Genomic DNA, 22,928 nt, shown 5'->3' on the forward strand with positions numbered 1-22,928 from the left:
AAATTGCAAGATATGCATTTCAAGTAAACAATGTGTCGCACCCCATCAAGAGGATACCATTGAGAGAGCTGATAAGAGCCACAAGAGATGCAGATTTCAGTACTCAACACACCCGAATCGCTGAATCTGCCTAATGGCACCAGTAGAAGCACAGAGAGAGGGGTTAGGAGCATAAGCTGAAATTCCCACCACATTACAATCCACTTCAGGGACAGTGGGAGGTTTTTTATGGTGCCCGGAGTGCCAATTCTCTCATGAACCCCCAACTCTTCCCTGCAGATTGGAGGGCCTACTTGCAGGGCTGGATGCAGGTTAACATCATGCCCAGGACGGAGCAAGACAAGGGTGTAAAACATCCACCTTCTGAGTACACGTCTACACAAATAACTAAAGTAAGTTAACATCACTTTCTACTTGGAAATGCAAATATGTCATGCCAGAATAGACGCAGTGAGCTAACACGTTGTGTATCCATAGGCCACGATGCTAATTGACACTTTGTTTGCTGTTGTTTTTGCCATATAGTGCTGGGCAGACAGAAGTGTTTCTCAAATACTTGGAGCCAAGTAGCTGCAGCGGACTACATGTGTTTGTGTGTCTGCCTGCCTCTTCTGTCAATGTGCTTACAACAATGTACACATTACTCATTAAGCTTCAGTTACCTTGTGCTACTGAGCTCCTGAATTGACAACAGCAGTTGTAACTTTTGATTTTCTCTCAGAGCCAAGTCTTTAGTTCAGTCTCATTTGCTCTCTTACTGAAACCCCGATGTGTAAAGTGCACAGACTGGAGGAATTGGGGGTGGATGTTTCAGGAAGTCTTTGTAGCAGCAGGTTCCTCTCCTTTTCACTTCAACCTTTTTAATGAGTTGTCCCCAGAGATGTATTCTCATTTTAGAATCACACCTGGGCCCCGCTAGGGTAAGATCTCAGTGACACAGGTGGCAATGTCCTTAAAACTCACCGTAGTAAAAAGATGAAAAAAGAATCCCCAAAGGTGTCCCCAGTGTCAATATTTTGGTTCCAAAGTAGTCTGTTGTCTCTTCTTGACAGGGTGAGATAAGTGTGCAAAATTTTGTTAAGAGTGGACTAGCGGTGTGGAATTCTATAAAGAACAAACACACACATATTGAGCTTTATATATAAGATTGGAGAATGACCCCTAGATGGTATTATTCTTCCACAATATCATCTTTTATAACTTTGTTTTTAAATGAAGTTGAAACTTAAAAACATTGAAAGTTCAGTTTTGAGTCTCTTCCTACCTTTCTCGTTACCTTCCAAATGCTTTTTTTTTTTTTTGCTTTTTTTTAATTGCCTGAATTGTATTTTACTCAGAATTCTTTGTATTCTTGCTTCAGTTTCTTTATTCAAATTCTTCCTTGTGCTCAACCAAATCATTTTAAGCATAATATAACATTCTGATGTCTCTCAATCCAAATCATGGCTATCAGAGCCCATAATGGTAGTACTAGGCATGAAATAGCCCCTCATGCTCTCACCCACACCTGGCATGTACTGTATGTCTTTGGGATGAAAGAGAATAAAAGGAGTAAGCAGAGAAAGTAAAGCAGGCAGACTGCACACAGACAATGACTTGGTGATGGATATGAACCTTGACTCCAAGAGCAAGACCACTAACAACTGTGCCGCACTTATTTTAAACGTCACACGTGTCAGTATATGTCTTTTACCTTATTGTAGTCTTTGTTGTTTGAAGCACCTGTAACCACAAAGGGGCACCAATAATAAGACACAGCCCAAAACATACTTTAAGCTCAAATAAAGGGGGGTATTGAGCCCCAACACCTTCTTCACAAGACTAATGACCAGAAAAGAAACACACCAGGCACAATTCTCCTTCCTTCTCCAACAGAGCGTAGCCCACTGCTTCCCAACTCTGGCTCAATCAATCTGAGGCAGTGGGCTTTCTTTTAAAGTTGACCCGGGTACTGCTTCTGGTCTCCTTTCCAAATTGTCCAGGGCAGCACCCTCTGGCGGTCTCCAAAACAGTTGCATTTCAAGACTCCGTTTAGACACCGTTTAGCCCTGAGGAACACTGCCACCTGCTACGTAGGGTAGTGACCTGCTCTTGGTAAGTCCGCTCTCCTGGTCCTTCCATTATGGCCTCTTGGATGGGTATGAAGCCTTCCATTATCTTGACCAGGATGCTGGTCCTTCGTTCTGGGCACCCAAATACCTTATATGATAGTGTGCTCTTGGAAAGGCAAAGATATCGATACCTTACTGACTGACTGATTGGGGAGCTGACATTCTCCTTTATTCCAGTAATTGTTACCTTCCCAAAGGTCTGTTCTTACAGTAGTCCTTGATTTTCTCCATTGTCAAAGAGTCCCTCTAGTTTCAATGACCTCACAGTCTTTTCCACTGCAGAAGCTGGGGACTAATAACAAACAGAAGCCTGTGGCACATTATCTCTAGTTGGAGAGGATGTCAGATTTAATTAACACAGTTGCTGGATCTTGCTGCCTTAAGCTAGCCTATTAAGATTTCATGACAAGTATTTGCTGAATATGTCAAATTACACAACACTGTGCAGTCTCTTCAGCACAGAATCACATTTATGTAAAGTATTGCAATCTTGCTACATATCTGCCAATACCTAGTACTGCCTGGCAGTACCCGCGTCGGTATGGAGGTTTTCTAGGTATGGAGAGTTCAGCTGCAATTTCAGCCCTTTTGTTTTCCTTTTTCAATTCCTTTGTGGTACAACAACCACAAGCTATCAGACAGATGAACTTCTCTTTTGTTTGTGTGGTTCAAGACATTTGCTTTCTTTCTTCACATCTTGCAGCGTTTTCTGTGCATGGGATTTTTGGGTGGTCAGCTCTTACAAACACAAGCCTTCCCGTGCAATTTAAGACAAAATAAAACATCTCAGTGAATTGCAGACTGGTCTGACTGAGTGATTGGGGATGTCAAATTACACGACTGTTGTTCACAGGCACGTGCTGCGTCTGCCTAATTCTGACTCATTAAGGTTATGTAAGTGACTCAAAGTCGCTGTAAAAGTCATGTAGTGTGAAGGGTCTTTAGGTAGGAAGCAGTCATTCATAGAGTACTCTTGGGCAGCCCAAAATCTACACTCCTTTGCTGATGGCTTGATTTAAGGTACATTCTTAAACCTGCTTATTCCAGTTCAGGACTGGAGGTACTAGAGCCCAGCTCAGCAATAGGCACAATACAAGCATCAACTCGGGACAGCATGCCAGGCCATCGCAGGGCAGAGTCTTGGATTTAATTAGAAAAAAAAAGTTACTGTTAGAACACTTGAAATATACAAGACTGCAGATTGCTTAGGGTTTTATCCATAAGTGTTCATTCATTCATTCATTTTCCATATACAAAGTTATGGGGTAATACCAGAGGGATTTGAATAATCTCGTTTCTTACCTGCTCATCTATTGAGCCTTAGCACTCTTATTGTCCGCCTTTACCAAGTGCTTTGCACAGCCAGACAAGCATCTTTTATATTGATCAAGCAACAGAATTAACAGGACAATACAAGGAGACTTAAAGGTAAAGATAAGCCAGAGGATGACCCCTTATCCATATCATGAACTCTTTTTCTTTCCAGTACTATTTCTGTATTAACTCTCTGAGGGCTGAATATCTTTTCCGAAAAACTCAGTTTTAGGAAAAGCACACAAAGCAATGCTTTCATAAATAAATCAACATAAAATGTCTGTTACTATGTGCTGTGGCTGGCGATGGTGCATGTTTGGCATCTCTGGTGGCAATGGCTGTGCAGGAGCTCCTAGATGTTCAGCAGGAGTTCACGGTTGGCTCGCTGCCTGGTTGTCTTTGCACAGCAGGTGGGTGGCGGTGGCGGTCGCAGTGTGACACAATATGGTTGGTACCTCCTGTCATCATAAGTGGTGGTCCTCCCAGGCAGACGCTGCTGTACGTGCATCAGCTACACGAAAGTGTTCAGCACCACGATCAGCTGGGGACCAATCAGATGATGCTGGTACTTCTCTCACCTCCAGATCACTTGCATCAAACTCTGAGTCCGACAAGTCAGAGTCCTATTCAATGAAATTACATAAAACGTCCATGCTTTGCACATACGCTTTGGTCTCTCACCAGATAACGATGCCATTTTAGAGGTTGTTTTTTCTTCGCTACTCACGCACGCTTAGGGAATTGAGGTTAAATCAACAAAGCTATATGACTTTCCTTCTAGCAAAGAGAGTCGAACTAAAACGTAAGGGTGGGTTTTTTTGCAGTTTATAGCTGATTACCATCTTCTACCCCTGAATTTTGACAAAAGTAGACATCAGAACTGAAAGAGTTATAGTACATACAGACATGCATACTGTTACACCCAAATCAACAGACTTCAGCAAATCCATTGTGCAGCATGTTATATATTTACTTTTTGGTGTGACTTTATTGTCTTCAGAAAAGGCCATTTCTTTAAAACCAATAGAAGTTTAAGGAAGACTGGAGCCAATTTCAGCAACATCGGGCACAAGACAAGAAGTAGCGCTGCACAGCCTATCAGGCAGAGCCTCCTCACACATAAGTACACTCGGCTGATTTGAAATCACCACCAATTAACCTTAACACACTGAGCTGGGTCTGCCATTTAGGCAAACTAGGCAGTTGTCTAGGGTGGTACAATTTGGGGAGGGGGGCATCACTATTTTAAACAAAACAGACTCAGCCTTGAAAAGAATCAGACTCAACACAACTGTCCAATTCCAATTTTCAAGCTTTATAACACACTGGTGAGGCTTCATCTGGAGTTCTGTGTGCAGTTTTGGTCTCCAGGCTACAAAAAGGATAAGCAGCGCTAGAAAAGGTCCAGAGAAGAGCGACTGGGCTGATTCCAGGGCTACAGGGGATGAATTATGATGAAAGATTAAAAGAGCTGAGCCTTTTCAGTTTAAGCAAAAGAAGATTAAGAGGTGACATGACTGAAGTGTTTAAAATTATGAAGGGAATTAGTACAGTGGATCGACACTGTTATTTTAAAATGAGTTCATCAAGAACACGTGGACACAGTTGGCAACTTGTTAAGGTAAATTTCGCACAAACACAAGCACGTTTTTCTTTACACAGAGAACCAAAGACATGTGGAATAAGCTACCAAGTAGAGTGGTAGACAGTAGGACTTTAGGAACTTTTAAAACTCAACAAGTTATTCTTTTAGAAGAATGAAGTGGATAGAACTGGTGAGCTTTGTTGAGCTGAATGGCCTGTTCTCGTCTAGATTGTTCTAATGTTCTAATTAAACCCAATTATATTATTTTATGTTATGATGTTTGGTCTTAACTTCGGACAACCAACACGAGCCACCACAATTACGGATGGTCATACAAATCTCTGTGGGTGGTAAAAATCATAGGCTACAACATGGCTTACATTGAGGCCTGACAAATGTCAAAGTCAATATATTACAAATTGTGCGGGGTGGTTGTAAGAGGGGTGGATTAGTAAGGTGGGGTTTGGAGGGTGTTTCAACAGGGCACACGTTTAACTGGGACACAGTGCAAGTGAGATTCAGGGCATATACTAAGAGTACCAGAGAGCTGGCTGAATCGGGGCTATCAAATGAAAACACCATTAACAGGCACTTGGACACAAACCCAGCATATGCAGGCTTAAAAAGAAGAACATCCAAATAATAAAAAAGTCCCACCTTACTAATACACCCCTCTTACACCCACGTACCCACCCCTCCTCATTTGCTATACATTGGCTTTGATTCCTGTATGTCTAATCATTTTCTTCAGATGATTTTTTTCTCCCTTTGCAGATATATATATAAATTCTCTCAGCTTCCATAACATATATTTAGGAGTTAGGAAACAACTTTCACTATTTCCATGTTGTCTTCTCTTACACAAATTAATGTCATCGGGGTTATGTTGAGTTGTACTAAATTCAGTGTGTAGAATCGGACATCCCCTGCTCCTTAAAGACCTTTGGTTTTGGTTGTGTACTGTCGCGCCACCTAGCGGCTATTTTGAAACTCGTCGGAGCGAATTATTCACAAAGAAGAGTTCCAGCAATACAACAAGATTAAATAAATAAACTACACTCATAAAATTATAGTGACCTTATTTGAATTATCGAGAGCCTGTATCAGCATGACTTTATACAAACAATAAATAAAATATATCTCCGATCTAAAAAATGAAAAGTGAATTTGGAGGCACGATGTTTCAACTGTTTAGCTTTCATTCTCTAAACAGAGGTAATGGGGCCTCATCGTGTATACACTATGTTCAGCTTTTCAGCTTGCATTTTTCGTTTACTTTCCTATTTTTTCTCAGTTCCTCTTCGTAACCATGTTGACACTACATATCCCATAAAGCATTGTAGCGAGGGTATTGGTCACGTGTAATGACGAGCTGACTGAACTAATACTACATCTCCCAGAGCACACTGCGAGTAACACGCTACTCAATAGTCTTTCCGCTGTGAGAACGTCAGGGCTGCTACGTGTCCCGGAATAGAGGCTCATAACTGGCGACATGGCGTCTCAACAGCAGGGAGAAGTTGATGAGCTTTTTGATGTCAGAAATTCATACTATATTGGGAGCTACCAGCAGTGCATCAATGAAGCACAAAAGGTCAAGGTAATATGCGTAATATGATTGAGTGTATTCGATGTCGATTACCAAGGGAGTAGAGTGTACTTTGTTATTTTGAGAGGCCTATATAACTTAATCAGAGAATAAAAAAAGTAGGAAAACGCTAAATAAAGGTAAAGGTAAGAATCAGTGACCTTGCCGACATCATACTCTAAAACCTTTTCAAACTGAAATGAGATGTATTGGCATTACATTTTTGTTAACACAGGCAGTTAGATTCCGGGCGGACTGTGGAGAGCCTATGCAGTTTATCAGTAAAGAAGACTATTGATTTCGTCATGGTAATGTGTTAACTTCAAATTAGTCGCCATAAAATCCAGAGGTGTCCATAGTTCAGTGTTCTTTAAGCATTGGATCCCAGGTGCACACAGTTCGCTAGTTTTCGTTTCAACAAATGTGTTCATCAGAGGTTGGATATCGCTGTCAGCTGATCTTCTAACTTAGATGAATTCGTTTTGCTCCCAGATCATCAGTTTGAGACTTTACAGCAGCGCGTTTTGATTCTCTTATATCTAGCCATTGCGTGTGTTGACGTTATTAGTCAAAGGAAACCTTGCATTTCGCACCATCGTAATTTGTGCGTTGTTTCACTTGTTGTTCCCTTCCAAGCAGCAGCTGTTGGTTAACTTTCTTGTTCTACCACTTCCCAGAGGTGTTCTTTTGGAATCACATCCGATGACTGAGAAAACCACTGTAGAGCTCCCAACTCATTGTCAGGTTCATGAAACCAGTTTGAGATGATTTTTGTTTTGTGACATGGTGCATTATCGTGCTGAAAGTAGCCATTAGAAGATGAAATATAAATTGGAACTATGAACAGGTGCATGTGGACAGCAGCAATACTTAAATAAGCCATGGCATTCATGTGATGATTGGTTGTTATTATTGGGCCCAATGTATGCCAAAACAACATTCCCAACACCGTTACACCCCTACCACAAGCCTTTACTGTTGACACAAGGTGGATTGGGTGCATGGATTGATGCTGTTGGTGCCACATTCTGCTCCTGCCCTCTGTGTGCCTTAGCAGATATTGATATTCTTTAGTCCAAGTTGTGTTTTTCCATTCGTCAGCTGTCCAGTTTTGGTGGGCCTGTGTCCACTTCAGTCTCAGAGTTCTGTTCTTGGTTGACAGGAGTGGAGCCTGACATGATCAGATACTTTACTGCTCACCACAGTTGTACCGAGTGGTTATCTGAGACTTACTTTAGCTTTTCTTCCAGCTGGGACCAGTCTGGCTATTATCCTCTGACCTCTCTAATCTACAAGACATTATCATCCACAGAACTGCCTCTCACTAGATGTTTATTGCACCATTCTGAGTATCAATCAATCAATCAATCAACATTTATTTATATAGCACATATTCATACAAAAAAAAATGTAGCTCAAAGTGCTTTACAAAATGAATAGAGTAATAGAAGACACAATAAAAGATAAACATAAGTCAACATTAATTAACATAGAATAAGAGTAAGGTCCGATGGCCAGGGTGGACAGAAAAAACAAAAAAAACTCCAAAAGCTGGAGAAAAAAATAAAATCTGTAGGGGTTCCAGACCAAGAGACCGCCCAGTCCCCTCTGGGCATAAAGTAAACTCTAGAGACTATTGTGCATGAAAATCCCAGGTGAGCAGCAGTTGCAGAAATAGACAAACCAGCCCATCTGACACCAGCAATCACGCCATGGTCAAAATTCCTGAGATCGTATTTGTTCCCCATTTAGGTGTTAGATGTGAACATTAACTGAAGCTCCTGACTTGAATGCATTGTGCTGCTGGCACTTGATTGGCTGATCAGATAAATGTATGGATAAATATGTGTATGGGTCTTTCTGGTAATTTACGCAGTGAGTGTGTATATTGTGTTTATTGGGCTTTAAGGTACGGATGCAGTGGCTGCTTTAATTAGGTACACCTACTTTTTAACAAGAATACCTGCTATTTGAAATAACAAGTTAGGGGGTTGATTTAGCCAAATTTTAGAATGATCAAGGTACATGAGCTAAGTGTTTTAACAGTGGTATGATTTTTGGTGTCACACATGGTGTTTCCTGCATCTCAGAAGCAACTTCACATGTGGAATTTTCAGAAGTACAAGCTCTAGAGTTTACAGAGAATTATGTGAAAAAAAAACCAAACAAAAAAAACTAGTGAGTGGGATTTCTTTGGACAAAAGCACTTTGAAACTGAGTGGTTAGACATACAGGTATATAAACTAACATAGAGGCTACAGATACTCCATCGACTATTCTTTATAACACTAGTGTACAGATGGGCAAATCTGAACAACCAACAAATTGGACCTTGAAGACAATTGGGGTACTACAGCAGATGAGCATGCTTTATGGCAACAGTTTACTCTTTTTCAAATGGATTCTTCTAACAGGGTAATGTTGTTTGTTGACTTTAGTTTAGTCCAGTGGAGTGCACAGCTTTCAGATGTCAATCCTGTCAAGCAATTTTGGGATGAGGTACAGTAGGGAACTCGCAGCATGAATGTGCAGCCACAAAATCTGCAGGAAGTATGGGATGCCATTAAGTTGTCATGGATGCAAGAAATGAGTCTGTGTATCTTGCGGGCGTGTATGTATGTGTGTGTGTATATGTATGTATGTATGTATAGGTAGTCCTCTAATTATGATGGGGTTACGTTCCGAAAAACAGATTGCAACTCGAATCAATCATAACTCGCATAACCTAGCCTAAGGTACCTTACTCGTAGCCTACTTAACCTAAGCCTAGCCTACCCTAATTCTGTGGAAACTGTGATCGATAATGCACTAATTTGTTAATAAATTGGGTAATATTTTAACAAAAATCAATGTAGGCTACAGCAGTTTACAATAATTACTAAACCATGGATGTTTTATTAATTATTGTAAAGTTAATGAAATGCTAATTCTTTGCCTACATGCACTGTTAAAGGGTATTCTTTTGCACTGCACTTACGAGTCAAGTTCATTGTAAAATGCACACTTGACTAATGTTAATTGGTAGTTAGTCATAAATAAAACATTAAATAATCCTATCTAGTACATACATTGAAAAAACATCGAAGGTTAGGCCTACTGTCATATTGTACTCCCCAATAAATGTGTCCTTAGTGTGCATACTTGACCAATGATATGTTGTTGATACCTTAAACTAGCATTAATTATCAGATGATGAGGCTGGGGATGATACAGAAGCAGGGTCATCAATACATTCTTCATCAGCTCTTGATTCAACCAAAGTTGCATCACGTTTCAATTTTGTCTCTCCGTGACTTTCATGAGATGTTGAAGGCTAGAGCTCAGACGCATCGGATGACACTTTTTTTTTTTTAAAAGATACCCATTATAGCTTGGACTGTCCATTTATTCCTTTCTTCATACATAAGTTTATAGCAAACTAATGCATCATGAATATCTTTCAACTTTTGCAAATCTGTCATCCATCTCTTCAAAAAGTTTTAAGTCTTTGCTCAATGAAGGAAAATGCTTCTACAATTTTCTTTGTTGTGTACTTTTTTCTTTATCTGCCTCAACTTCTTCTTCCTCTTCAAATTTCTTTCTTTCTTCCTCCAGTTCAATCAAATCTTTAGTTGTGAAGTCTTCCTCCTCAACATCTAGAAGTTCTTGAATATCATCTTCTACTTCCAACACCAGCATTTTGCCTAACGATATGATCTTTTTAATTATTTCCTCAACAGCATCATCTTTCTGAAAACCTTTAAATATGTTCACATGCACTTTAAAAAGACGTTTAAATATCCCATTCATGCATTCCTTCGTTAATTCTTTCCATACTGTAGCCGTGTTCTTAATTGCATTCAGAATGTTGAATTCTTTCCGAAAAATTCCGAGTTCCTTTTCTTTCGTAGCTTCCACAGCCGAGCAAAAGTGTTCCACAAATAATACACCTTGAATGTGGCCACAGCATCTTGATCCATTGGCTGATAAGGGAAGTCGTGTTTAGGGGTAAAAACACAACTCTGACATCACGATCTGCATCCCCTATGTGCAGTGGGTGTCATGGAGCATTGTCTAAATGAGGAGGATTTTAAAGGGCATGTTACTTTCACAGCAGTATTCTGTTTTGTATCTGATCTTTCTTAAGAGCAGTCGATCCATATCCTTTAAAGGCCCTGCTCTCTTCTTAGTGATAATCATTGAATGCACTGAAGCAGATGCCTTGATAGCTTCCATTTTCCTTTATCTTTGATAATCGTGGACATCATCAACAAAAACAACAACATTTATTTTTATAGCACGTTTTCATACAAATTATGTAGCTCAAAGTGCTTTACAAGATGAAGATAGAAAAAAGAAAGGTATAAAAATAACATTAGGTAATACTAAGTAACGAATTAAGTAATGTCCGATGGCCAGAAGGACAGAATAAACAAACAAAAAAAACTCCTGAAGGCTGAAGAAAAAAAACAAAATCTGCACGGGTTCCAAGGTCACGAGACTGCCCGGCACCCAACTGCGATAGCTGAAGATCACATGCAATTGCCATGACTGGCTTTCCACCTTCATTCAGGCTTATTATCTTTAATTTCTCTTCCAAACTAATGGCTTTCCTCCTCTTCTTTTCTCTACCAGAAGGTAAGGCACTTAGGGGTGTGGATGACATATTTGCACACTGTTCAATGGACTTCAAAAAGAAATCACAGGAAAAAAATGCGCACTTTAACAACAAGATCATTAATCTCTATCAATCGCTAGCGAGTCATCTGACAAGGCGGGAGTTCCTGGCATCCTGGCAGCATCCCAACATATTGTACCGCATCATGTCAATGTAAAAATTTATGTTTTACACAGTTTTATATAAATTCACATATTACTATCGCCATTGTAACTTAGAAAAATCACAAGTCAACCCATCATGAGTTGAGGACCATCTGTGTGTGTGTGTGTGTGTGTGTGTGTGTTGTATGTATGTATACACACACACATTCATATTAGATAGGTTAGATTCGATAAACTTTATTTATCCCTTGGGTAAATTCAGATGTATACACCAGCAGGTACATTTAAAAAAAAAAAAAAAGCAAGAATACAGACTTGCAGGACAAATAATACAACCAACCAATCAATCAGTAAATCAATAAATGTGTATTTTGCAGATATATCGAAATTAACTTGGAGTACATCGGGAGGAAGCATTGAATGATAGCAGTTGTCAGAAAACATCCCCAGAAGTGTTACTCGCCACACTGTGGTGGAATGAGCCTTTAGCTAAAAGTGCTGCAAGAAAGTGCCTCCTGAAGGGGACAGAGGGGACTTTTCATGATGACGACATCCAATTTTTCCACCATCCTCTTTTCCAAAACAGTTGCTATTGTGTTCTGGGTTTACTCTGAATTGAGCAGGCTCTCCTGAAAGTTTGATATATACCATATATATGTGGATGTGTTTATCTGTGTGTGTGTATGTATGTACATGTGTTTGTGTGTGTAAATATACATATATGTCTATTATTCAAAGCTTTTTATTTTCTTCAGCCTTCAAGCAAAGAAAAAGAAATTGAAAGAGATGTGTTCCTTTATAGAGCCTACATTGCTCAAGTAAGTCACTATATTAAACTATTTTCCATTCTCTCTTCTAATACTAACACTGAAACCTCTGCTTAATGGTGTCTTTTAAACTAAGTTTGATACTTTAAAGAAAAAGAGAATTTTGTAAATCCAGAAAAATCTTTTTTTTTCTGTGTCAAAATTGGAGCTTATGGTCTCTCTTACTTTTTTTATAGTCTCTTTTTACTTATTTAAAAATTAGAGGTAAATTAGTTTTTAGCTGGTACCTGCTAGACAGAAGTGATGTAACCAACCACATTTAGAAATATCAGTCAGTTGTTTTATGAGATTTCCTTCTTCTTGTATCATGACATTTTAATTATGATGCAACAGAACTCAATTTTAATTGCAGAGTACCAATAAAAAAATATTATCCTTCTTCCACACTATAAACTTTCTAAGAGTAGATTGACCATTGAAACCCACATCTCAATTACAGTCAAAACTTTATTTTAAAACTAAAATGAACAAAATGCAAAATCTCCAAAATCCAGTCTGTTCTCTCTAAATCAGATGCTGAAGTTCGTATAAGTGTATATACTGTATATGTATATGTATATATATATATATAATATATATATGTGTGTGTGTGTGTAACATACAACTTCAGGGTTTGACTACTGTACTGAAGATCTTTCTGCAAGAATTTTTCACAGATTTTGAACACTTCTGCCAGGGCCTCAACACATACTAAACCATGTGGCCATACTACCCTTTCAGTTGGCTCATCTGCATTAGCTTCAAAACCCTTTTACTGATTAAGAAAGCAGTTTGTTCCAGCAATGAGATTACTTCTGTGCTCTCCTTGAATCATGTAAAACCTATGCAACAGTTAATATTCCCATTGCTGGCCTCCTTTATGATCCAAACCCTTTTCAGCAGCTCTCATTCAACTGTGTGTCTCCTATACTCTACACATTCTCTATCTATATCTTCTGTCTTAAAAACCAAATCCAGAGTAAACGCACACCTCTTCAAAGCCATGCGTTGCTATTAAAACTGACTTAATACTTGGGGGCAGAACATCATTTTTAGTGCTGGGGGTGTTAAATGATAGAACTGTAGCACTTAAATGTATCTCATGAAAAGGTTATTTACTGAAGAAATGGAAAAGAGATAATCTAAATCTTTTTTTGGACTAAATCATGTAGTTTTGTGCAGTGTGTGCACAACATGGCTAATAAGAACACAGACAACAGAAAGTGCTTCTGGTCAAGCTGGACAATACCCAGAGAAGTGTGAAACTGCCTGTCAGCTGAAGCTGTCAAAATGAGTGCTACTGTTGAAAATAACCTTTACAAAGGGGACTTTAAAGATATTATAATGGCAAATGAAGAATTGGACACATATCGGTCATCCATTTTTTGTTAATGAAAATTAAAATCCAGGTCCTGTTTGTTTGCTGTGATGCATGTAATAATATGTTTGCCAGCTCAGATTTAATGGGTCACTTGTGCACTACTGTCAAAAGACAAACTGAATTGGCATTCACAACAACCACAAAAACAACTAAAAAAATCAAACCAACAACTTCTTCTTCTTTCGGCTGCTCCCGTTAGGGGTTGCCACAGCAGATCGTTTTCCATATCTTTCTGTCCTCTGCATTTTGTTCTGTTACACCCATCACCTGCATGTCCTCTCTCGCCACATCCATAAACCTCCTCTTAGGCCTTTCCCTTTTCCTCTTACCTGGCAGCTCTATCCTTAACATCCTTCTCCCAATATACCCAGCATATGTCCAAAGCAATGTAATTGCGCCTCTCTGGCTTTGTCTCCCAACTGTCCAACTTGGGCTGACCCTCTAATGTACTCATTTCTAATCTTGTCCATCATCGTCACACCCAATACAAATCTTAGCATCTTTAACTCTGCTACCTGCAGGTCTGTCTCCTGCTTTCTGGTCAGTGCCACCTTCTCCAACCCATATCTCACTACCATCCTGCAGACCTTCCCTTTCACTCTTGCTGATAACCGTCTGTCACAAATCACTCCTGATACTCTTCTCCATCCTTCCCACACTCTCTCTTCACATCTCTTTTAAACTCCCCTTAACTCTGTATTGTTGATCTCAGTTAATTTATCTCATCCACCTTTGCCAGCTCTACACCCTGTATCCTCACCATTCCACTGACCTCCCTCTTATTCATACATATGTGTTCTGTCTTGTTCCTACTGATCTTCATTCCTCTCCTCTCCAGAGCATATCTCCACCTCTCCAGGGTCTCCTCGATCTGCGCCCTGCTCTCGCTACAGATCACAATGTCATCAGCAAACATCATAGTCCATGGGAACTCCTGTCTAATCTTGTGTGTCAATCTGTCTCTTCCACAATCCCCGTTACTCTGTACTGTTGATCCCAAGTATTTAAACAAACAAACATATCATTTTTTTTTCAGGATATTTGATGATGTTTTATTGAATTTATGTAGGACCTGGTTGACACTTTTTCCGTGAATTCTAACTGGAGTCCTGGCTTGGGGTATAATTTAATGTTTTTTTGGAGCTGAATTAAAGCTTCACAAACTAAATGAGAGTGATATTAATTTATCTGCCCTCTGCAGTGTTTTACATTTGTTGTCTCCAGCTTGTTTTTTGCAGTCCTTTCTTTTATGACTTTCTATGCCCCCTGATGTGTCATGTGATTGATTATACCTTCACACACTACACCACTGTATAGTAGTACCTTGGTCTGCTAGCCTTGTCAGCTCTTCTAAATGTTTCAGTGTGGCCTGTTGAATTATTTTGCATTCTGTTATGTAGTTGAGTCTGTAATTGTACTTGAACTGTATGCCTCATGATAACCTTTTCTAGTTCTACCTGTTACTACATAACCTGCTTCGTAATTATATTCCTTTGCTATGCTGTATTTATTTAGCTCCCTTTGACACCTGTGCGTAGGTTGTCAGGCATACTTCCAGTGTGCACTTGCTGCCTACCTGTTGAACATTTCCTGTATGTGTTATGTGTTTTTACTGATCTTGTACTGTTCATTTGTTGATTTTGATTTCTTGTTAGTCTCCCTGTAAAATGGCTGATGCATGCTGTTAATTATGCTCTCTTCCTGCTGCTTTAACTGCACTGTGGTAAACTACACTGTATAAAGTAAAATCTGATCGATATCTTTAGGTTGAATAGTGCAGTCACAATATGTGATGTTGATGTTACTTATATTTTCTGTTTGTTTCCATATGCTTATTTAGTGAATAGCTTCCACTGGAGAAGGAACAATTATCCATTCTCTCGCCCACAGCAAAATCATCTACGAACAAAATTTTTTAATGACTACAGATATTCATCTAACAAATTGGAAATGGCCAGTTTTAAGTACTCAACCTTAATTCATCTGAGTAGTCATAAACATCAGCTTGAACAGCTAGGGTTTACATTGTAGTAGTGTGTTGCATTTTTGATAGTAACTACATTTAGTCCACTGGTATTATCTATAATTGAGTGTTATTCACAAATGCTTTTATTTTTTCAGAAAAAATATGGTGTGGTTCTAGAAGACATAAAGGCTAACTCTTCTCCAGAACTGCAGGCAGTACGGATGTTTGCAGAGTTTCTTTCCAGTGAGAGTAAAAGGTGATAAGATTTTGCTTGTTTCTAGAAGTCCAGTTTTGGCCAGGACTCCACTGAATCTATAATAAGACCCAGGCATTTTTTTTTTTAAATTGGTTGTTTAATTTTAAGTTGCATTACCTGCTTCTCCTTATTCTGGTGAGGGTCTTAATTATGCCAGGCCACATTAGCCCTAGCAACCATTACAGGAATTCCCTTGGTAAATGTCAGGGCATTCAATTGATGTAATCACTCCAGTATGTTCTGGATCTTTTCTTGGTTCGTCATGTTTTAAACGTGAAACGTATCCTCACTACTTCTAATGTACCTCTTTTGGCTTTTTTTTTTTTTTTTTCCTGTGATATTCTTTCATATGTTTGAGCTCTTTGTCCTGTCACAGAGGGTGAATTCTGCAACCCTGAAATGTATTTTAATTGCCCACAGTTAAGGTCTTTCTTTTAATCGTTTCCCAGAGTTCATGACCATAGATGAGGAGGATATTGTAGATTAACTGGTAAAGTGAGAACTTCATCAAAGTACCTAGCTCCATTATACCATCTTAGTCCTATGCAATGTTCATAAAAACTGCCACTGCTGAACCCATTTTCTTAGTCATTGTTTTCTGTACTGTTACAAGACTCTTAAGGTGCATGAACATCTCCACTTGGGACAGCTGCTCCCCACCAACCCACAAAGAGGCTGTTTCATTTATAAGCTCTAGTTAATGGACCTTTACTGGAGAGTTCTCATTTTGACTCCACTACATTCAGCCTTGAACAGCTCCAATTTAGAAAAAAGATTGCTTTCCGAAGAGAAAAGAACGTGACCTTTTAGCTTCTCAAGCTGAATACTCCTTCAGTCTCAACTTGTCTATTAAGATGAACAGTGGAGGAGACAAGACAGTGTTGACAGGGTTTTACAAATAGTTTTGTTTGTTATGCCAGTTACAGGAAAGCACAAAACAGTCAGAAAAACCCACATGATGCCCATCGTCTTTGCATCCAAACTGTCCACTCACTGTCTTATTGAAGCTGACTGGAAATTGTATGGAAGTAATTTTTCAGGCAAAATGAAATAAGATGTTTACATCTTGCCTGAATAAAGGCCCTAAGTTGCCTCGAAAGCTTGCATATATAATCTTTTTTAGTTAGCCAATAAAAGATATCATTTTGCTTCCCTTGCTCAATGAAATAAAATTTAAATTTGTCTGTAAAAGTAAATCTTGAAAATTAAAACTTTAATATATAAAATCCTCATCAACTAAAAACTGACAAGATAGGTTTTTCAGTTCTCAACAATGTTATCTTGAGTAAGCATATAAACCCAACTACACAGATCTTCCTCTGCTGGTACAGGAGTCAGATATGATTAGGAGATTGTTTGTGAGCTGATCTTCTTCAGTCATCCTCAGAGCTATGTCATCTGGAACCACATGGTTCTTGGCTGTTTTACCAATGGCTTACTGGCCAAAGCAGAGACTCCATATAAGGCTATCCAGAAATTAGACTTTTATGATGATTCTCAAAAGAAATGCAACGACCCACATCTGAACTCAGCTTGAGGCCGATTGGGCCATGAAGGCAAGTTGGCCTCCTACTGAAATAACTGTGTAGAGCTGCCATGTGGGATACCATCTGGAAGATGAAAGCTGGGGGCTGGAGAAAATGCTATTTGAATTTACATCACATTTACTTATTTGACTGACACCTTTATCCAAAGTGACTTAGAACATTTGAGACATAACTGGTTACACTTTCTAATTGGAGCACAGGCAGGTAAAATGATTTGCTCATGGTCACACCATATCAGTAGTGGGATTTAAACCCACAACTTCAGGGATAGAAGTCCAAAGCTTTAACCACTACAGCACACTGACTTTGAGTGACAGGCAAGAGTGGGAAAGATCCAGATATGTTAGGTCTAAATAATGGAAAGGTTTGTATGTCTTTAGACATATTACTAATATCTGCCTTTTTTTCTGTCTCCCAAAGGGAATCCATTCTAGCTGAGCTTGATAAAAAGATGGCAAAAAGTGTTGATGTTGCCAACACATCATTTCTGCTGATGGCCGCTGCCATTTACTTGCATGACAACAACACAGACGCTGCCTTACGCACACTGCATCAGGGTGAAAGCCTTGAATGGTAAGATACATGCATGACAGTGTAGACTGAATCTGAGGGCCTGGGTAAGAAGTAGCGTGTGCAGGTTAGAAGGCTAAGTCAGGATTTGAGTGAATGTGTAGGAGGTAAAACGAGAGTGTGAAGACCATTTATTTATATGCATATATAAAATAAAAAGAGCATGTCTTAAAAACTGTACTAAAGAGAGTGGCACATTTTTGATATTAATTCCTGAATTCTTCTCTAGCTCGGCAATGACAATACAGGTACTGCTGAAGTTGGACAGACTGGATTTAGCACGGTACGTCTGACGTAGATGTCTCCAATTAATTTTAAGTGGAGAACAAAAGGGGTTAACATGCCTTCATTACTGTTCACTTCATAGTTTCTGTCTTAGAGCGCTTGTTCTTGCCATTTTTGGTAGTACCAAACTATACAGTATATTGGCAGTATTTTAAAGTAATATTTGTTTGTATAATTTCTGATTTCATGCCATACAGCAAAGAGCTAAAGAAGATGCAGGAGCAGGATGAAGATGCAACCCTGACTCAGTTAGCCACAGCCTGGGTGAATTTGGGCATTGTAAGTATGAAATAGCAAAGTGAGAGGAAAGCCAGACATAAACTGTTAATTACAAGAAGCTAAATGTTTTTGAAAGATTAGCTGTGCAACCTTCTATGATGAACTGTGTGCAGTGAAGGTGAAACATTTTGAATAAACTCCTAACAGGTACATGAGATCTCAGGAGTCACAGTAAGGCCTAATACATTTGTCTGGCTGAAGCCACTTTTCAAGTTATATGTTTTTCTCAGCAAAAGCTGTGAACCGCTACTCCTGTTGGGCTTTGTATCCTGATGGCTACCTTTGAAAGGGTTGCACAGTCTAGCAGAAGCCAAGGGCTTGTCAACTACTCCGATGGTACAATACCTAAATGGACACATTTTGTTTTATTAACAATTGTTGGTCATTTCTAAATGTCCGTAAACAACAGGACCATTTTAGCAAAGCAATAAACTATTTCAATTATTAGTTATGTTTATTTGAAGGAGAGACGAGATGTAAATGTTAGATTTGAAAACATACAACCTGAACGATTCAAATTGGAGTCACACAGCAGACGTTTTTCAGGTGACTATTGCTTTGGTTGTTGCAGTCTTTAGTTTCTTAAACCAGGAGTGATGCTTGGGAGCGAAGAGGCAGTCTGTAGGTGGCAAAGTCTGACTGTGCTGTCTTCTCTTTGATGGTTGTTTCTCTCTGTCCTCCTAGTCTTGGCAGTAATGACGTCTCTCTGGCAGTGCCTTTTTAAAATCTTTTAAAATTATAGGGTTTTGATGACTGCCTTTTTTCACAATAAAACCCTGCCTTATGTAAGATATTGCATCATTGGAAGTTCCCATGGTCTGGTTGATTGTTGATCAAGTTACTTTTAGCTAGACACGAACCGTGTTCATTTTAAAGTCCCAAGCCTCTATTTTACATATTCTTGCAAGCACACACACACATTGGTCACTTTATCTAAGCTTAAACCTAATAAACAATAGCATTCTTTAATAATTTTTACTGATTTTCCCAGAATTCCAGTCTGTCTGTTTTGCTTACACCCCAGAATTGTTTTACTTCCAAAATCTGTCAGTCTTGGGGAACTAATTCATTAAAATGTAATGATTTAATGCGGTCATTTGTACCTGCCTGCACTTTCAGTTACATAACTTTTCCCACAATGAGTTCTGAGCCCACAGCTTAAGAGTGATTGTCTAAATAATTCTAAAACAAAAACAGACCAAAATAAAACACACAAATGTAAATATTATGAGTTGTTTTTTTAGCATACTGTAAAAGCTCAGTTTTCCAACGGCATTACAAAGTGGCTGCTGAATTTACCCCATTAGTTCATTATACTACAATGGTTACCAAGTTATGGGCATCTCCTTTAGGATCTCTGTTCAACCTTTTGTTGTCACTTTTAGTGTCGTTATTCAGTAAAATTCTTTTTCATCTCCGCTTTATGGAGATTTGTTTCAGATAACCAGATAGAAAGTTCATTGCTCGATTGTACATCTTGGTATTGTACTTTAGTTGTGTCTGACATCAGACCTTTTCTTTGTTCTGTTTTTAATGGTAACACACTGATTTCGATGTTCCCCTGCCTGTATCAAAAAAATTGCAGGCTCCATTTAGCCATGCTCTGTCCAAATCAGAATGGATTTGTAGTTTAAAATAAGGCTAAAGGTGTTCTCTTTTATTGCAAGGGTGGCGAAAAGCTACAGGATGCTTACTACATCTTCCAGGAGCTGTCTGATAAATACTCGTCCACTTTGCTGCTACTGAATGGCCAGGCTGTGTGCCACATGGCCCAGAACAAGTGGGAGGATGCAGAGGGAGCCCTACAGGAGGCCCTTGAGAAGGTAATCTATGCTTGTGCAAGAGCCATTCTGTTAACAGACTCTTATGTAGCTACATTGCTTATTTGAAAGCAACCCTACAAAATATTGTAAAGCTGGAGATGTGATAAACATGTGGGTGATGATAGACATTCTTAATTGTTGTTATACTTGAAAAGTTCACTATCCCAGTCGTAATGTTGCAAGTGTCAGGTGAAAAGGCTCCCATGGTATAATGCTAGGAGATGTGGTGTAGACGTAGCAGATAAGGTTTACAGATAAGGTTGTGTTGCATCTAAGGATCATTATATAAAACAGTGGTCAGAAAATCAGTCACAAAAGGAAAGTGGATGCTACAGAAATGAGGATGTTGATATGTATGTGTGGAATAAAGCAAATTGATAAGGTCGGGAATGAGAGAATCGGAGATACAGTTAAAGTTGGAGAAGTCCCCAAGGAAACACTAGTAAGTAGTCTAAAGTGGTATAGGCATGTAATGAGAAGAGACGTGAACAATGTGGTGAGAAGGTTTGTGGATATGGACGTGCTGGGGTGGAGAAGAAGAGAAAGTGGATGGAATGTGTGACTGTGGATCTAAGGGAGAAAGGAGTTTCAGGTGAGGAACTGTACAGCAGACGAGAATGGAGGAGGCTGGTCAAATATAGTGACCCTCCATGAAAGTGGGAAAAGCTTCAGAATTAGAAAATGAGTGATAGAGACCTCCACCTAATTATTAATATTTTTTTTAACAGGACAGCAGTCACCCAGAGACTTTAGTCAATCTTATTGCCCTAACACAACACTTGGGAAAACCCCCTGAGGTGAGGTATTAATGATTATTAGGCTAAAATCACTGTAAAAATAAATGGCTAGTGCTTGGCTTATGTCATTTTTTTATGTTTAGGTGACAAACCGTTATCTTTCTCAGTTGAAGGATGGAAGCAAAGATCACCCTTATTTGAAAGATTATTTGGTGAAGGTAAGTAATGTAGTGGCAAGACTTATCGCAAGCTCTACAGACTAAGAATGTTGAGATAGTCAAGGGTCAGTCATTCTATTACTGCTTCAAACCACAGTATTTCATCCTGTCTGTTGTTGTGAATCCAACAGGAAAATGATTTCAACCGCTTGGCGATGCAGTACTCACCCAGTGGATGAGAGAGGGAGTCGCCAAACTACATGGGATCTTCAGTTTTTCCCTCTGTGCATAGTCCTGGACTGACATCTTTAAACCAAAAGTTGTGCAACAGATGAGATCGGCTAATAAACATCCGTCTATTGTGAGTTGTGGGAAACTGGTCTAATTAGGACAATATTGTGAAATATGTATAAAGTTATTTTTATTTTGTTTTTTTGGAAGACCAAGTGGAGGTTGGATTTTAGGAGCTCTGGTCAGTGGGATCAACTTTATAGAAACTCCAATAATATTTTTCTTGCTTCAAGACTGGTGTGAGGTTTGCATTCCTTTCATCAGAATTCAGTTAAATAAAACTTTGTTGTAAAGAAATATGGATGAGTATCTGTGAGCATATTGTGCTATTACATGTGTGTAAAAATTAAGGATTGTGTGCATGACTTAGGCTGAAGTTGAATGGGTAGACTGGTTCTGTGGGACATTTACATATTTAACAAATAAGCTACCTGCCTGGTCAAAGATACCAAAAGTAAAGATACGAATGCGATGTTACCACATCAAATACACACCTTTGTGTACTTGAGTACAAAATCCCCCATCTGATTGTATTTTTGCAACCATTCTGGAAGTGTGAAGGAGCACTGCTGTCTATACATCCCCCGTGTTTACCAATCCCCCCAAAACCCTCTTAAAACCTGACCAGATGGTAGACTAAAGGGGATGAGTCTGAGCTGTAGGCCACATGCGGAAGGACTGAGCAGCCACTCTTCTTGGCTCTCTTCCCATGACAAGACCATTTGCCCCAATTACCTGTTTCTTTACATGAAATCTTTACTCCGGCCACAGGAAAAATAGTTTGTTTTGTTATCATAGACATACTACAGACGAGAAAAGCGTGTTTTTGAAATCAGAATATTTTCCACTTTAAAACTGACACATTTAGCACATTTTAAGGCTTTTGTTTCAGGTAGCTCTGGTTTGCCATAGATTCACCCATTGTAAAGTGTAGGGGAGATGTTTGTTTTTTTTTTTAATTTTTATATTGTAATTAATACTTCACCTAAGAATAAGTTTCCAAGTCATATGGTACAATTGAAAAAAGTAAAAAAAGAAAAAAGTAACCTCTATGTCAAACCTTACCTTTTAATGTCAGTCATGAACGTTTACTTAAATCTTCAGTTTTGTTCCTTTGCAACAGTGACAATGACGATAGATCGTTATCTACTTCATGATTGATTGGCTTCAGTGCTGTTGAAATGACACATTCCTTTCCATCGTCTCTGTCTGAACTAAAAATTCAAGAGTGAGGCTTGGGAATTAATTTTTTCAATAGCCAAAACTGATAGTTGTATCTTGTGGCAATATTTTCAGGCATATCTTGGTATTTCTCATTACTTTAATGATAACCAGGGCCGGATTTACCCAATTGGCTGCCCTTGGGCAATGAAATCTCTGTGCCCCCCTAGCCCTGCCTTGCTTTGGTATAACAAAATAAAAGTGAAGGATTTTTTTTTTTTTTTAAATCAAGCAAATAACAGTACTGTC

The 22,928-nt window shown here is 39.0% G+C and overlaps 1 protein-coding gene across 1 annotated transcript; it reads left to right on the forward strand.

Annotated features, from left to right (window-relative positions):
- The first annotated feature begins 6,463 nt into the window (after positions 1 to 6,463).
- Positions 6,464 to 21,552, forward strand: cope (COPI coat complex subunit epsilon). Its single transcript, XM_039766741.1, has 10 exons — positions 6,464 to 6,610; positions 12,115 to 12,177; positions 15,668 to 15,768; positions 17,736 to 17,888; positions 18,115 to 18,168; positions 18,368 to 18,449; positions 20,117 to 20,272; positions 21,001 to 21,069; positions 21,153 to 21,227; positions 21,359 to 21,552. The coding sequence occupies exons 1-10, from the start codon at positions 6,506 to 6,508 to the stop codon at positions 21,404 to 21,406; spliced, it is 906 nt and encodes a 301-aa protein (XP_039622675.1). The 5' UTR covers positions 6,464 to 6,505; the 3' UTR covers positions 21,407 to 21,552.
- Positions 21,553 to 22,928: the final 1,376 nt, after the last annotated feature.

This window comes from Polypterus senegalus, chromosome 10 (assembly GCF_016835505.1).
Source record: "Polypterus senegalus isolate Bchr_013 chromosome 10, ASM1683550v1, whole genome shotgun sequence".
NCBI classification, from domain to species: domain Eukaryota; kingdom Metazoa; phylum Chordata; class Cladistia; order Polypteriformes; family Polypteridae; genus Polypterus; species Polypterus senegalus.

What these genes read in the sequence shown, in the direction of transcription:
- cope (XM_039766741.1), top strand. Translation starts at nt 6,506, where the DNA reads ATGGCGTCTCAACAGCAGGGAGAAGTTGATGAGCTTTTTGATGTCAGA. An exon ending in GACAGACTGGATTTAGCACG is followed by an intron (nt 18,169 to 18,367) that starts GTACGTCTGACG and finishes CATGCCATACAG; the next exon opens with CAAAGAGCTAAAGAAGATGC. An exon ending in TACAGGAGGCCCTTGAGAAG is followed by an intron (nt 20,273 to 21,000) that starts GTAATCTATGCT and finishes TTTTTTTAACAG; the next exon opens with GACAGCAGTCACCCAGAGAC.